This window comes from Lutjanus erythropterus, chromosome 20 (genome assembly GCF_056507025.1).
Source record: "Lutjanus erythropterus isolate fLutEry1 chromosome 20, fLutEry1.hap2, whole genome shotgun sequence".
In the NCBI taxonomy this organism is placed as follows: domain Eukaryota; kingdom Metazoa; phylum Chordata; class Actinopteri; order Lutjaniformes; family Lutjanidae; genus Lutjanus; species Lutjanus erythropterus.
In genome coordinates this window covers 24,725,899-24,744,010 of record NC_139336.1, presented here as the reverse complement: position 1 = coordinate 24,744,010, position 18,112 = coordinate 24,725,899, and the positions used below count along the sequence as shown (strand labels likewise).

General features: G+C 39.0%; 1 protein-coding gene across 2 annotated transcripts in view; it reads left to right on the top strand.

Annotated features, from left to right (window-relative positions):
• Positions 1-18,112, top strand: part of fibcd1b (fibrinogen C domain containing 1b) — a 161,373-nt gene that overhangs the window by 93,806 nt on the left and 49,455 nt on the right. For both annotated transcript variants that reach the window (XM_084746087.1, XM_084746086.1), the window contains one exon: positions 12,396-12,492. In XM_084746087.1, the coding sequence (XP_084602213.1) occupies positions 12,396-12,492 (97 nt within the window). The remainder of the gene's footprint in view (positions 1-12,395; positions 12,493-18,112) is intronic.

Genomic DNA, 18,112 nt, shown 5'->3' with positions numbered 1-18,112 from the left:
GTACAAGAGACTTTTTACTGTCAATACTTAGTTTATGGCGCCTTGCTGACACAGACACTCTGACAAAACATGTTAGAGCAACCACTCTCCCCCTCAAAGGTACTTTCCTTCATCTGAATGCCCCTGTCTGCCTTTGTGCTGTACTGTGTTACCATGCATCAATAGAAAAGGCTGGTGCAGACAGTACAGTGGGGAGAAACAGAACTATCTGACTTGACTTGGCAACTTTCGGATTCAAAAGAAAACTGAGCATAATATGTTATTTAAAAATCTATCTTTTTATGACTGGAGATAATTTGGTGCAGCTCTTTAACATAGCCAGAAAACAAAAACAAATAAAATGTGTGCGCATAGGCTTAAATGTTTAGGTGCAGAAAATGAAGCTATTGAACTGAGAGATAAACAGACGGCGAGAGTGATGTATTTTGTAATTACTGGTTTGCTGGCGCTTCTTCTGGATTGATTTCTTCACTAACTCATAAACTCTGACAACACTCGCCATATTCTGAGCTACAGCAATTAAACAAATTCTTCATATTGACGATTTCCTTTATGATACAGTAAATATGTGCTGCTGCAGGAACGGCGGAGGTGATTCTGGAAAAAGTTGCCCTTGAGAGACGGGTTGTTTAGGCTTTGTGGAGCATGTGGAACTACATGTATAAAGAATTAATTACCTGAGAGCTGCAAGAAAAAGGGACAGAGTAAAAATACTGCAATGTGGAGAAAGACGAGAGCTACAAGATGAGAGGAAGTGTCCCAGAATCATACTTTATTTTTACGCCACAGATTCTGAACACACACACACGCACACAAAAATTGCTATACATAAAATAGTAATAAAACCTTTGTGAAGCTTGAAATGTTGCACGTTTGTTCAGATTGTGTGAAGAGAGAAGCTGATTCAGTTCTATGGTTATTATAATAGATACAGGCCTATTCAAATACTGTTTTTTTTTTTTTTTTTTTTACGAGGGCCAGATCTGGACGTTTACATTTCCTATGTCTGACCTGCAAAGTTCAGAATTTAAATGTTTAAAATAATTCAACTTTTTTTTTTTACTTATCCACTTCATTAGTTTTCACAGTTGGAAAAGAGGCATTATGTACAAGAGTGCAGGAAAAAACAATGCACCCTTGTATTCGTAGATTAGCTTGTTGTTTTATATTACATTTTGCATTTAACATCTTTTTCATCCAGTTTGACTTGTAAACTCCCTCTGCTTAAACAGTCAGAGTTAAAACTTTTTCATATAGTAAATATTTCTGTGGTTAACAATAAACATGATCAATGAATCATTAGCAGACTACTAAAATGACGAACTTCTTATTAATTATGTAAACACCCACAAAAATAGAATGTTAAAAGTTTATTTAAATAAAATCACAATTAATAACATTTAAATAAATGACTAAAAGGCCAGACTAAGATCATTAAAGGGTTGGATTTGGCACACGGGCTGCCACTTGTACAGGCCTCTAATCTTCATCTGCGTTCTTTTCATATTGCGTATCTTCCAATACCTTCCAATACTTACATGTTCTTTTCAGTAATTGTATTCTTAGTGCACATTAAGTTGTAAGTTCTCCCACTAGGGGTCTCTCTCACGTTAAAACAGTAACAAGAGAAGCAGTTTCACGACATCTAAAGTAGCGTGGGATCATGGGAGTTGTCTTTATTGTTAAACCGTTGCTGATGAAAATCTGTCTGACGTGACTCATGGAAAATCATGCTCACAGGTAAGGTAATTCATTAAACTTTTAATCATGTTAAGTTTAGAGGCAGTTGCCGATACGCTTCCTCACTCTCTGACGTATCCTGTGTTTTCCCGCAAGTTACAGCAACAAGCAGCTTGCAGAAAACATTACCTGGAATAAATTACAGATTTCTCTGGGTTTGACCACTGCAGGAAACACATGGCATAATGTAAGTGCACAGTGTAGTGTTTTAAAACATTTTAATGCTGAAATTGTACATGCTATAGCTTTAAAGGCATAAAATGTAGTGTTTTCCTAAAACAAAATATGTATAGATTCATGTATCCCCTTAAATCATCACTTAAAATAAACAATTAGAAGAGTGTGGTGATGGCTGTATCTGCAGAGACCCTGCATGTATGTCTTCATTTGTCCATGTTTTGCTCTACTTGTGACGCTTGTTTGGTAGTTTTGTTGAGCCTCTAGCCAATACAGCATGCAGGTTTTGACGTCAGAACTCTATAAAAAAAAAAAAATATGGTTACATCACTGTGTCTGTCTGTTTCCTCTGCTGGGAGCTGCAGCAAGAGTTTCACATACACAAACACACACAGGCAGAGCAAACTGAGGATGGCTTTGGCTGCATTCACACTAAATCCAGCATTGTGTGGAGGTGTGGACCTTTTTATTTGTTCTTTAGAACAAAACAGCTGTGAAACAACCAGAAAATGTTAAAGATTTTATTTCTTTATATTCTATGTGTCTGTCTCCCTCTCTCTTGCCAGGAATGGTGCATTAACACACGATGCTACCTTTAAATGTTGATTAAATTTGTATCTGACACATTAAATTAAAAGCTGTGGCCTACTTCACTTTATATGCCTGATTTTTCACAAGCTACTTGATCCAAATACTGAAGACCCTGATTCAAAATTACACTTCAGTATGATAAACTTGTAAGCTTAAATTATTGACTTGAATGAAAATTTAACTGGGAGAATGCGACTCCGGAAATTGATGTGACGCAATCCGCTAGAGAGGAGACATCACTCTGTGGCTTTTCCCAGCCTCTCTGCCTGAACTCACAAATAATTTTTCACATTCACACACATACGCTGATGCTGCGCTGTAGAGTCCAGCTGTGGTAAAAGAGAGCAGGCAGAGGTGATAAAACACACAGGACAGGAAAGAAAGAATTGATCGATTTTACTTTAGCTGATACTGATCCATTAAAATATGCCCAGATCAGCCCCCATTACCGATCATTAGGAACAGCTTGGGACATTTCAGATTGTACCGTAGAGTTGAGATAATAATGCATTATTACATCAATATCATATGAAGGAGTCCAAGCTTTTTTTTCAAATGACATTAGGGCCCAATGCTTGTGACAGCACCGGGGTCCATTAGCCATTATTATTGTGCTGCTGTCGGTACACTAATACGAGAACAAGCAGTCACTATTGATTTTTTTAGGTCAGTTTTTGGCTGGTTCTGTACTTTATGTTGTGAGACCTTGCTCGACCCTTTAATAAAATGGCTGCTGTGTCACAACTGCAGCTCTCAGTATGGCTGTGACTGGAACATCACCTGCCCCACACCCAAACAAAACAAGTCTGCGAGCGTCTGACCTTGACAGAAACAACTTTGATGTCAGAAACTGCCCTCCGGCCAGACATTGTGTGTAAGGATTTGTCAGCTGGGATGTCGAGCTGCGTCCCAGTGGAAACTGTGTGTCCGTGTGTGTGTGGGGGTGGGGGGTGGGGGGGGTGAGGTGAGGTGACGTGGCGGCCCAAGCTCAGTAAAACACAAGAATTCGAGCCACAGTATAAACAGTGCGTGCGGATATGCTCTCAACTAGGCAGCCAACTTTTTTTTTTCTTAAAAGGTGAATTTGAATAGCTGTTGTTTTGTCTTTTTTTCCCCTCTTCCTTTCTGCCACCATGCTGACCAGTGCACCTTCCTTGAGTAACCATAATGCGAGCGTTAGAGCAGATAGTACAGTCTGCTTATCTGCCTCTGGGCTGCATATTTCTGAATGTTCTTCTCTTGCGTGTTATCAGTGATTAAACGGGCCAGAAGCAACAGAACTTCTTCACCGCACCTACAAACTTTTGACATTAATATTAACACCCACACCCTTATAAAGCCCTGAATTGACAGTACACACAAAGAATTACAGACACAAACACACCCACACAAACAAAAGCAGTAGACCGTTTTCACAGCAGCCATTTTGACATGAAATAGTAGAGTAAACAGTGGTGTTACCAGTTATACTAAGGTTCTCTTCTGTTCAGGTCAGGGTTCTGCAGTTGTGCATGTTGGCTCACTGAAATGGCTCTGCTACACTGAATGGAACAGGACCTTGTTTTATCCTATTAGGTATTTGTGTGTAATTTTGTCATAATTAGCATATTAATTTGCGCATGCATAATGGGTTTAGTGAGGTCATTTTGACCTTTACCTACCAGAATCTAATGCATTGAGTTCAAGTGGATGACTGTACCAAGTTTGAAGAATTTTTTTCCAAGCATATATCAAAGACATATTGATCAGACAGATAAGATCAGACCAAACCCCTCTAAGAGCACACTTCAAAAAAATATTTATAAAAGAGATTTAATAGAGGGTAAAGAGCTTGCCAATCTAATATTCTCAGGGGCAGAGAAAGTCTGGTCACCCTTGGTTCTCAGCCTGGATTGCGGGATGTGCTAACAGAGCCTCTGCAGGGAACCACAGGTTACGATCAGGCAAATATAACTACAACTAAATATAAATATAAATGACATTATTTAGGAGACTAAAGCATGTATAACCGTCTCTGGATTTCTGGAGGATAAAACCAAATTGATCTTGGAGAGCTTCCTGAGCTGAATGAAAGAATGAAAATGTGCTTGGTCAGGGTGAGGTTGTTGTGAAAGATGACATCAAGATTTTTGCAGTTTTGGATTATGTTTTGAGAGGGAGCCCATATGCTTTGAAAAATGTGCGTTACCTGTGCCAGGGCCAGTAATAATTATCTCAGTCTTGTCAATATTTAGCTCCAGGAAGTTGTGGACCGTCCAACATTAATTAGTATCATCAGTAACACCTGTGTTTACCTTGCTATTTCACGTTTGGCTATCGTGAAAAAGGTGTATTGTGCATGTGCAAACATGTAAATAAACAAGGATGAACATGTGTATGTATCCACATATGTTGTCACTCTAATAACATTGTCACCCACTTCCAAAATCCCACATTGTCCCCCACCCCACAGTTTACACCACTGCCTCTCCCTCTTGAAACGTGAAAGAAAATGAATCTCTGTGAGGTTCAGGTCTCCAGGGAACACACACTCTCTCACACACGCTCAAACTCACACACGCACACAGACCTTCAGGGTCAACATGCAATTAAACCTCAGAGAGGCTCTCCAGCCTTACAAGGATGCTAGACATGGAAGGAGGCAGGGCCAGCAAGACACGAGTGTTAACCTTAATCCGAAGTGAACTGCTTGCTGGTTAACCTGCCGTCATAGAGTACCGCTTCATGTGACCACTGACCAGACTCTCACTGCCGCAGTGACTCACGCTTGCTCACCGGCGTCTCAGGTTTTCTATCAGAGCGACGCTAGGGAGAGACGTTAGCTGAGGCACGAAAGCCAGCTTCAAAGATGTCTTGTGACCTTAGGGTCTCTGTCCACATAGTTTTGTGTGGTTAAAGAAATGGATGTGAGTTTAGTTTCTATGACAATATCTTGAAAATCTGTATGACGATGTTGTTGCAGTCTAGCATCACTCCTTATCTATTACCTGTATGTATCTGTGAGTACTGTGAGCACCAACCAGAAGATACTTGATCACATTTTGGCCCTTTTCCATAGACAAGTGTGGCATTGGATTTGCATCTGGGCTACTCACTTGAAAATGTGCCTTGATACGGGCTCATCTAGAGTGGAGTGGCTTTAAAAGAAAGGTAGAACACATTCATTTCCTATAAATTCTTCACAATAAAAGTCTCCCAATATTTTGTTATCTAAAAGCTTTTCATATGAAGCAACAAAATAAGGAAATGTTTGGGTTTTATAAGCAGTAACATAAAACGACTGCTACATAGCTGAAAGCAAAATGAAAATGTAAAATATTACAGATACCTGAAAGTACAGACAGTAATAAAGGAGAGAAACTAAACTTCAGACCTCAGAGATTCTATCAGAAGCCTCAAAAGTACTGAACACAGAGACTTTTTAAAAACATCTTTTCTCTGGACTCCTGTACAGACAGGAGTTGATTCTTAACCAGACTTCCATTTTCTTGGTGGGTGTCAAGTCCCCATTTAAGACACGATTGGTTGCCTAAAACAAAGCAACACTGACGACTTTCTGAAAAGTTCAGACTCGAGGGCAGAGCGCTTGGAAAATAATAATCTTTAGGCATCCGCATGCTGCCGCACATGCTCTCTCCTCTTTGGGAACAATTGTAAAAACCACTCTAGCGCTCTAGTGGAAACACTTACATGCCGACCAGAGCTACCAAATTGAAGACTAAAACTATATCTAAATTTAACAGGAGGAGCTTGTCTCATATTGTGTTTCTTTTGAAAAGGTAAATGGGGTTTGTCTGCGTCAATGGAACAATGCCGGTATGAAAGAATACTGTTATTCATTCACTGTTCTTTCCATCTTAAGTCTATCAAACATCTTTGTCTTATGTCAGGTGGCTCTGCAGTATATATGCAGCCAGACAGCCTTTGAGTTTTTCAAACTCATGATTACTCATGATTTGAGTGATACATTGTTCTGAGAGGCCATGGATGACTTGAATAAAAGTTAGTGGCTTGATTTAACATTGTCTAACATCTTTTCATAAAGATTCACTCAAGACTTACTTAAACCCGACATGTCTGTTTTTCTTTCTTTGGTGTAAATTTGTTAAAAGAGTTTTTTTCTGAAGTTTCTTTTGATTTATTAGGTTGATGGGGCACTTTTTGCAATTTTCCTGCCTCCTAAACTGCCGCTAATGCGCTGAGGGCCAGGAGAGAGAGAAAAAACAATTAGGGATGGATGAAAAGGAAAACCTCATTTTTAACATAGCATTATCAATTTGCGGTCTTCTCTATTTCTGCTAATTTGAATGTAAAGACAAGGAGGGGTAAGAGGAGGGAGGGAGTAAGATAAAGAGGAGGCTGGAAGGTCATTATTTCAAGGAGAATTTAGTGACATGAATGTTATTTCCAGCCTCTAAATTCAAGGCAGCCATGCTTTACTGAAGTGCCTATACCAGAGAATTGTTTCCTCTTTTTCTCCACAAATCTTTGGCGTAAATCTCACCAGTTAACCCCAGCAATCAGTAGAAAACACCAGGGGCAGGCTCACTCACAGTCCTTGAGTGCCCTGCTGACATATCAGTAACATGATGACGCTGCATTGTTTCCACTGTCAAATGCCACTGCCTTTCTCCAAGGTCTTTTGATTAGTTTAATCAGGGCACCATTGCAGTAATGGCCTTATTAACAGGTTATTGCCCCCTGTGAGTCATACATAATATCATTTAATATCACCATGAAATGATTTCATTGTGGTAAACATGTTTTATGAATCCACATCTTTGCACAGAGTAACATTTTTATTATAAGCTAGTAGTGTATTAAATGTGGGATGACAATGTGAAATCACTCATGCATCAGTTAATACACAGAATACACAATACACTGATGTTGTTGCCACCGCGTTGACTAGTCTATGTGCTATAGAGGGCCATGACTGTAGAGATTTATTCATTGTTGTATTATTTACATGTTGCAGTAGCTCTCAAATAGGGGTCAGTGAACACATTTTCAGATTAATTTATCTAAATTATCATAATTTATTACACAACTTTGTTCAGTACTCAATTTTGATTGGTTGATTATGGCATTGTAAGGTATTTCTATAATAGCAGGCCACTCCTGTGGATAAAAAAAATGTTGCTATTCCATTCTAACATGCAATTTCCTGTACTAAAACGGTATGAGAGACTTTATTAGTATGTCTGAAAGCTTATTTTGAAACAAATTGTACACAAGGTTTATACTATCCGTAGCAGTATGCGAACACTTGATACTGCACCATTAATGTCGGAAACCGTCTTTCTGTACACGAGTATTCGGTGTTGACATGGTGCAAATGTTTTTAGAATAATATCTTTTGCATACAGTTGCATCATGTTGTTCTTCATGATTCACATGCCTAAGAAGAGGTGTTAAAAAATATCGGCCACATATTCCAAGACACATACATGAGGGGGTCCCTGGCTGAGAAAAACTGAGAACTTCTGACATAGATTCAAGTGACTAATAGTCACAATACATACAGTATGTCTAGAATATGAAACCCCTGAGATCTTATTTCATTTAGACTGCTTGTTCAGCTGTCCTACCTTATGACTGAGTATACTTGATGCCATGTGTTAAGTACAGTAAGTAGAAAACAACATGTTACACGACATCTCCATCACTAGCTCCACTGTGACACATAGGCTAACCCAAGATCTGAGTATACAATATTAGTACCATGTTATTAACTGAACTACAGTGTATCTGACACCACTCTATCTGTGCATTAAGCTGTTCTGAAGCAGTACACTTGGAAAGTGAAAATGAGCTACCCTGAAGCTCTGTGTATGAATGATTGATAACTTTATTTATATACGCTGTATACTGTATGCTGTATATTGAAATCTGTAGCAATAATCTATACCCTACCACTAGATAGATACAGATACAGGAAGAATTAACTCAGCTGCAGCAAATCTCACACCACACAGTGGTTTCTTAATAGACAGGGGATACATTTTTACATGAAATCACTTTTAAACAAGTAACACAGGACTGCAGTAAATCATTACTCGTGTTAATAACAGTCAGTCACAGTGTCATATTAATTAATTTTACCTCACATTCACATTTAATATAGGGGCTCAAATTCTGCAAAACTCTGCAGTTAGATTTCCGTGTTAGCTTCAGGAAGTTAAGAAGTATAATCTCTGACATCGTGACAGATAAGTGGCACACAAGGTCTAATGCACTGCGACTGGGGCAAAGCCTGTGAGAGTCTTATGCAACAGCTGATACAAATCCCTTTGTTTCTTTATGTTTAATTGATGGCTTCATGCAGCGCTCTGCATATTATAACCTGTGTGCAGGCCTCACTGATTAAAAAAAAGAGTTGCAGGGTTACATTATATGCAGGAGGGGATACAAAAGCATCAGAAACAATTGCACTATAAAGAGAACGTAATGGGGTATAAGGATTAAAGGATAAAGGCAGTGATATTCTGTGTTTTTCTTATTGTCAGCAAATTCCATTAAAAGGCCAAAGCAACAATAAATTGATCCTACTAACAAGTATTGCCTGTATAGCCAAAAAGGAACATGTTATTTCACTGTGACATTGACCTCCTCTTGGTCATAAACTATTAAAAATACATCAATGAGCCACACTGTTGCACTGGCTGCCATGTTCCAAGGCCACTATATTGACTGTTTATGGCAGCAGGACCGTATTTATAGGACTGAAGCTAAATAAACCAGCACACCTAATGTGTTTTTTCCCCATCTGAAAATGAGTGAATAACGTTTAAGTAACGTTTGCTAAAAAACAACAATGCCCAGTTGTCTTAGGCTTAGCTTTTAAAAAATATTTGTGAGCAGATTTTTATTTATGAATTAGTTTATTCTATTTCAAATTCATTAACACAAAATCACATTAATAGAAAAGCCAACAAAAAAAAACTCTGAAAAGCACCAGGCAGAAATATAATAAGTAAAGATTGATTCATATGAAAAGATAAACAACTAGATAGTAACAAAATAAACAATAATTTTAGGTCAATGAAAATAAGAGTATTAACATGACATTTAAGAACTTCAAATTTGTCTACCGGTAAAAGTGACATACACATCACAAGAGTCACATCTTAAGTTACCTAATGTTAGAATATAACACTAGCTAACTAGCAAGCTAATCTACATCAATCATTAGCTAGGTCGTTAGCTAAGGTTTTGGTCTGTAGCAAAACATTAGCCAACTAGCTAGCCAATCTTATAAATCGTAACTAGCTAGCTACATCTGATAGCTAATGTCAGCAAAATACTGGCTAAATGCTAATCTACAATCATTAGCAATCTAGTTAGCTGGTATTTTCCTAACATTAGCTAACTTATACAGTCAAGACTATATACCTTACTATAGTGACTATATGTTGCTTTTACAGCAACATGTTTTAACCATGTTCCATTTTTTTTTCAGTGTAGGTGAGTCTAGCACACAACTCTGCAAGAAACAGGAACTGAGGTTCCACCGGGTACCAAGCTTTCTCAATGGTTATTGTAGCACAGAGCAAAAAGGGGTGTAACTTAGGAAGGATCAATTAAAGAACACCAGACTTGTCATTAAAGGAGTTTTAGCTGCTACCTTGTCTAACATAGATGGGGTGGCTGACAAGGGATGAGGCTCATTGAAGAGACCTGAACCATTGATTTAAATGGGAAAACTACAGGACCCACTGTGAAGAAAGACCTGGAAATGCTGTGAAGTTGAGGTTCCTGGAAAAGACTGCTCAACTAATAAGAGGAAGGGGCTTAAATCTAACAACAGAATTTATATTTGAAGGTAATCATATCATATATGAGGGCGGAATTCAATCTTTGGATTTATAACGGAGGATTTCAGACAGAGGAGACGTATAATTTAGCTTTTTTGAGGATAGAGAAGAAAATCCCTACAGTCCTTTGATGGTGTTGATAAGTGATGATGATACAGTAATGATGATTAAGGCGATCACAATGAAGACAATTATGAGGATCAAAATGATGAGGATGAAGATTTTGCCATTGCTCTGCAGGATTTTCGTCTTTGTCTGCGCGGATGTTAAAAGCAAATATGGCTGTTGGTGCCATCTGGTGCCTTATGGTATGTTAGGGGATTAGTCATGCTGAACATAAACTGTCTCATGGAATTTCTTTTGTCATTTCAACATTAAAACAGCCTTCCAACAGCGAGCCCTAGACTATTTTCCATCTGCATGCATTTCCTCTTCAGGAGCACGTTTCCAATTTCCCTTCATCCTCAGCCTGACACTTGGTATGTCAGCACTTTTAATGGATAGACTATTTCATCAGGTGATACAGATACTGCAACAGCACACATGGGCATACACACAGCTTAGCTAAATTGGTACATTTGCTATCTGCTAATATGTACTTTGTCTCATAGGTTGCTAGTCTCTTTAAAGTAAGGGTTCCAAAAGGGTTCAACCCAGAACCAGCTGCTTATGACAAACACTTTTTTGAAGAAAGGGTTTGTTGGTTCTTTGTAAGACTGAGGGTTCTATTGAAGACCATTTTTGGAAAGAGTTCTTCAAAGAGTGTTGAAGGTACGGATTTTAAAAGATCATCACCTTCAGTTATTGAAATTCATGTTTCATGTTTATTATTAAATGTATCAGGAGAGCCTACGTTTCCCATCATGCCTCTGCTTGACTGAGTAGTTTATTAAGTTGGCTGTTTTATGTTCCAAACAGCAAAAATACATTTTTGTTAGTGTTTGTACTTTGTCTTTTTAGCGCATAGAACCCTTAAAAGACCAGATGGCTATAGTTGAAACCCTTGGGATATGAAATTGTTCTCGGTAGAACCCTGTGGTTGGGTTCTATATGAAACCCTTGGAATATAGAAAGGTTCTCAGAATCCCTTGGGTGGGTTCTTATTGGCATCCTCTGAGGGTGGAAACAGTTAAAGATAGAACACCCAGAGAGGGTTCTGGCTGGAACCATTAAAAGGCAGAAAGGTACTTTGTAGAACCTCTCATTGGGGTTCTGGTCAGAACTTTTCACAGATGATTTTAGGTACATGTCTGTTTTCTGTTAACCGACCCTGTTTTGGTTTTGGTTTGAACCGTTCTGGGCATTTTCACCAAAAATGAACTGTTTGTGGAAAAAGTTGGTCCCCAGCTGGAACCAAAAAATATCAGGTTGGGAACCCAAGTGGGCATATATTAATCTAAAGGTTGTTGTATGTTGTGCAGTGTTCTGTTAAGAAGATCCTTGATTAAAATGGTTTCATTCAAAACTGGTCGAAACAGGGGCACTTTCACTAAATAGTACCAAGGTTCCAATAATCCTGAACGGGACCAGTTCAAGAACCAGGGCTGTTTTGAGGGAAAGGGGCCCTGAAAGGGTTCCAGGTTCCAAGCTGAAGAACTCTATATAGTTCTAGTTATCCTCTTTTTTTCTAAAAGTGACTATAAAAAAAACCTACCATGTCATTTCTCCACACAAAATCACTTTATAGAATTTCATGATTCATGGTAGAGAAGAAGAGAAATTTCATCTCTCTTTGTGTATTTAGGATTATTGTTTTATGAATATCATCTCTTTTCTGGGATTTCAATTAAGGATGCAGATTCCATAGTGATTTGATTCAAAGTCAGTCAAGATTTAATGGATTCCTTTTATTAGCTTCCGACAAATTGCCTTTTTAGTGGGAAGAGCGTTTGCATTATTCATTTGTGAAAGAGCAAGCATTTATGAGTTCATTTAGTTTAGTTTGAGATGAGCTCAGCGACCAAGAGTAGGACTTGGACTGACTCATCACAGAGGAGGATGAAACACACTGTGTGAGATGAATCTCATCTGACCCCTGACCCCCTCCCCTTGCTGTCTTGGGCTGTGTAGGTGATCCAGCGCAGGGAGGACGGCTCGGTCAACTTCTTCAGAGGATGGGAGTCCTATCGCGAGGGATTTGGCAAGATCACTGGAGAACACTGGCTCGGTAAGTGGCTCAGGTGTGTGTGTGTGTGTGTGTGTGTGTGTGTGTGTGTGTGTGTGTGTGTGTGTGTGTGTGTGTGTGGCAATGTGTGACTCATTCACATGTGTACCACATCCTGCAGTACTATGGCAGGACCGACTTTTAATCACACTAGAGAGAAAGGCGCTAACAGGAACCAGAAAGGGTTCTTCGCCCCTCTGTTCCACTTGGAAAACTTTCAGAGTTCTACATAGTACCCAATATAAAAAAATGATAGCTAAGAACATCTGTGAAAGGTTCCACCCAGATCCCCCTGTCAAAGGGAACCCTTCTATAGTGTAAAGGTTCCAATTAGAGCAACCCTTCCACCTTCTAAGGGTACTAACAAGAACCTGAGAATTCTTTTACTTTTATTCCAAGAGTGTTATCTAGAACACTCTTGGTTCTACAGAGAACCTTTTCATATTTCAATGGCTTTATCTAAAACCCACCACAAGGGTTCCACAGAGAACCTTTTTATATTCTAAGGGTTTTATCTAAAACCCACCAAGAGGGTCCTACAGAGAACATTTTTATATTCCAAGGATTTTATCTAAAACCCACCCATAGGGTTTTACAGAGATCCTTTTCATATTCCAAGGGTTTTATCTAAAACCCACCACAGTGTTCTACAGAGAAAGATGAAAAAATGGTGTGGTAAAAAAAACTAAAATCTTGATGAATCCTAGATAAAAGAGTTCCTCAAGGATTTCAGCAATCCTCTAAAAAGGGTTATTTGGATGAAAAGGCCTCTGGATGGAACATTTAGTCTTACAAAGAAGAACACTTATTCCCAAGAGTGCTCTGTTGTCAACTTTGGTAAACTGTAGCTGTAGATTTATCTTGATTCTCACTTTATCAACAACATAATGGTAGCCACTATGACATGAAATCACAGGTACAGCACTCAAACCCAAAGCAGAAAGAAGTCAGACACTCACTCACAGAGGGTGAAATAGCTAGTCATGGTGATGGAGCAAGATAAAGAGCTAAGCCAGACAGAGAAATTAGATGACTTTGGCCCTTCATATCATCAAGAATTCAGTAATAGCTATAGTTCTGTGACAGTGAAAACCACTTCAGCGAAAGCAACAAAGAATGCCGCAGCAAATAAAAAAGGTGTGTGTGTGTAAAGTGCACTTTAAGAGAGCGCCACAAAAGCACAACACAAGCCAAAGGACCAACAATTCAATTACAATATTTTTATTTTTCACATGACAAACAAAACGACGGTATAATTTCATTTTCTTTAACCTCGCAGCTTTTAAATGGTCACCTTCTGCTTAAAATGTGTATTTTTTGTCAGATTGCGTTTGTCCAAATCCTTGTGTTTTTTTTCTTGCTGGCAGCGTGACACACGAATCCATGCCTCCCCTCAAATTTGACAGGAAAAGAATGCCAACAAAGATTAAATTCAACTGTGAAATTATCAGCTTCATCAAAGCCAAGTCCCTCGTCTTCACACCACTTCTCATTAAATGTACCAAAATATTTCGTCTTGGAGGAGGGGGAGTGATTTTCAGATTCACCATAGTGATTCTTGTGGCTCAAAGTTAGCTCGCTTGCTCTGGCAACGTATGCGCTTGTGAACAGAATGGCAGTGCACATACCCACAACATATTCAGTAGATCTTAATTGAATTAGACTTTCATGAACGTCTGTTTCGCCTGGGTGATAATAGGCACACGGCAGCTAATTGGGCTATTCACACCCAACCCCCTTGGTTTAATTTAATTTTTAGACTTAGTTGGTTAATTATTTACATTTTTAATGATTATATTCAGTTGTCAGTTGCAGTTTGGTTAGGTTTAGGCAACAAAACTGCTTGGTTAGGTTTAGGAAAAGATTGTGGTTTGTCTCTGCCATGTGGATGTAAATAGCCTTATTGGTTATTTAGACATAGGTGCAAATAGCATTACTAGTTATGACGCCTTGGTACTTGTCTCTGCTATGCTATGCTATTAACTAGCCACATTGGATATTCCATCGCAGGTGCAAATAGCATCTGTCTTATTTTTATCTGTTTAGGTTCATACTCTGAGGGTTGTCTTTAACCAGGTGTTTTCTATAGGAAGTGTTTTGCACGCCACTAAAGCACCCTGGTCGCCTCACATCTTAAACACTCAGAGCGTCTCACATTTTTGCAGAAGTGCTCTGAACCAGGACTGTGACAGTATGGATTATTTCTTACGGTTGTGAAATGGCTACGTATTCCTGCGGGATGGTGGTTATACTGCAACTACCGGTGTCTTTTTGGAGACGTGGTAAAATAAAATGATGACAAATCCTACACAGAATGTCTCTATAGTTATTTATCCATTTTTTCTTTTTGCTTTTCTTGTTAGCATGCTGTTAGCCGTCCACTGGCAATCCCGTGATTGGTTGGTTGAGTCTTTTGGCCAATCAGAAGCTGTTTCTCACTGGTCATGTGGCAGCTTTGATCCACAGGTGTATTAATAGATCAATGCTCTGATCTGACATCATGACATCATTTGTGTGTGTTTTTTCCCTGCCCATTTCTGTGCAGATATTAAAATAGCTAATTCATTATCTAGGAAGGTAACTACTTCTAGCTAACAGCTCTTTTCTAAAACAACAGTGGCAACAAAAAAGGCAGTGCGATGCACCTCACATTTTGCATCCTGCCAGACACGTTCTGTCTGATTGGGCTCTTAAAAACATACAGTTTGTTCTTTCCATCACCAAGTGGCCTTGTAGCTTCTTTTTAATTGGTCTGACATTTGTTCACTGAGCCAGAGAGCATGAGACAGAACATGAAAGTGAAAGCCGGTCTCCCACATCAGGTGTTATATATGAAAACCGGCAACTAAAAAAAACATATTTATGGACGGTGGCGGGTGCACACTCTTAGAAATATAGATAGTGCCTGGAAGCAGTCCTTGGCTTGTCCCCATAGGAGAACCCTTTTTGGTTCATGTTAGAACCTTTTGTAAAGCTTCCACTTTCAGAGAACTTTTGGGAACCCTTTTGGAACCCTTATTTCTCAACAGGACAGGTGACTTACCTCACTGCAGCTGAGAAACTTGGCTCTGTGGCAACGTCTAATCACTGTTTTCACAGCCGTAATCAACATCTCGCTGTGATCTCAGTCTTTAATTGCTAAATAATCTCTACTATTATCCACGTAAACTCAAACAAACTCAGCGACGTGCGTCAGTTCGATGTTGTTCTTTTCCTTTTTGTCATTCAGTCTACCATTTCACCACAGTTACCTATACGGTCTATGAGGTGAACTGTGATTTAAATGCTGTTGTTGAAAACATAACCTTGGGCTTGTGCTTGAATGCCGCACTTCTGAACCATTAGCCACCATTCAGGCGCACACTCTTTTCGTCCTGATCCCAGTACCTGCGGGGCTACTTGACTCCCACTTAGCACATGCTGTACATACCGTGAATTTACTGTGATTCATGGCTAACCAGCACAGTGATATTGTGATAGTGACAGCGCACCGCTGATGACTCATCACATCAAGCAAAGTGGATGTGAAAACACCTTATCTTATAAACTTCATAAAACCTGAGAAAGTTCAATGCCCAATCAGCATCCACGGGGAAAATATTGCGATAATGAGCCATTTCATATTCATGCATTGCTGATCACCGAATCTGGTCTGCTTACACAAAACACCAGTCTAAGCATTTGCAGAAATGTTGTTTCCTGTGGAAATTTGGCTTAAGCAGCAGTGTGTTAATGAGCTAACGGCATGGTAAATCTGTGTATCTTTAAAAGCTCACATCACAAATCCGGCTCGTAGAATAACTGGAGCTTGAAGAAGTCTATTTCTGTAAAAAATGCACACTTGGTCATGGTCAAGGTCATGGACGTGCCATACCACAGCTGAGCTATTCTCCCACCAGCCCTTTTAGATTAAAGCCCACATATGCACATATACACTTTGGGAGCAATACTGTGAGCATTAATGAGTCTGTGGGCAGCTCAGCAGTCAGGCATACTAATATTATAGATTAATGGTAAATTGTTTGTTTAGTTTTGTGTCTCATGTCTGTTTATAACTGATATCAAACCAAGAAAATATTGCATTTCAGAAATACCACCTGCAGGTACAGCTGCACTTCATTCTGTAATCCAGCTGCTGACTTTGCTGCTGAGTTTCTTCTTATATTTTACACTTAAAACCTGTTATTTAAAGGCCCAGTATGTAAGATTTACCAGTATTTAAAATAAGAATTATTATGTTTTTGTTAGTATTTTCCAATATCAATACGAGTATCAGAAAATACCTCCAATACTGCCTAAAATCTGGGATCAAGTATTGGCGAGTACACAAGCCTATGCACTGATCCAATAGCACATAATGCTACTTCTCAGCAGTATCCTATGCGCCTGCTTTCTTTTTTGGGCAGTGGAGGAGAGAAACTCCAGCTTTACCTCAGCATCAGCCTGTGTTGCGAAGTCTACAAACCAGCTCCTGTATAGCAGAAGTCTGGTCTCTGGAGTCAAAGTCTGAAGGAGGAGTAATCCATTGGATTATGTATCTCCCAGTTAGTTTCTCTAAGAGTTCCCAGTGTCTTGGCAGAGCAAAGGCCAACAATACAAACCTAACTGACTGCTGAAATTACTGACTGACTGGTAGTGGTGACTAAATATATATGTATTGTACATAATCTCTGCTTTTGACCCATGATTGCAGGTGCTGTTATTTCAGTTTTTGTAAGGATCTGAGGTATTATTTTTGCACTGGTACTGGCTAATATGCAAAGTTCAATAAAAAAAAAAAAATGGTATCAGTATCTCTAGTTGTTACCTTGTGAGAAAATAGCAGCATATTTGGCTCCACATAAATGAGGCAATTGAAAAATCAATGAGAATATCTTTTTGTTTGGCAGTGTGGCAGCCTAGGTGTCGACAAGTGAAGAGTTTTGAGTTTTTGCACTTAAAACATTAGTGTTCAAGGTCCAGTGTGTAGGAATTATGAGGATTTATTTTTGACTGGATATGGCAGAAATGGAATATAATATTCATGAGTATTTTTCATTGGTGTATAATTACCTGAAAGTAAAAATCGTTGTTTACAATGAGCCATTTGCATCTATAAGCCTGCCATGTTTCACCCCGATGTCTCTATACATTAACCCGGTATGGACAGACCGAACACTGGCTCTAGAAAGCGCCTTTCACGTTTTCTTCACGTCTCACAGCTACCATTTCTCCCACCAGCTTGGAAGGGAAGGTTGAGACGAGGTGTTTGCAATCTGCAAGCTCACAGTAGATGCCAGTCCTTAAATCCTACACATCGGTTGTTTAAAGTGAAATAATTAATAAAACAGAATACTGTATCGTACTAATCTACATTAGAAATTAAATGAGCAAATAGAAATTGTCATATATTTTGGTTTCTGATCATCTATGATCTGGGCATAAATCGAAGCTATCTTAGGCAGTTGTCCATCAGTCTTGAGCTTTAGTAATTAATAATTCACAATATGTAAATAGGCTGGAAACATTTGGGACTGCTGCTCTGTAAGTCTAGAATATTAACTGACTTCCAGCTTCCTTGGTATTGGCTTCTTCACCACCTTCACCGCTCTTGTGTCCTTGCTAGACATAGGTCTGCTTGTAT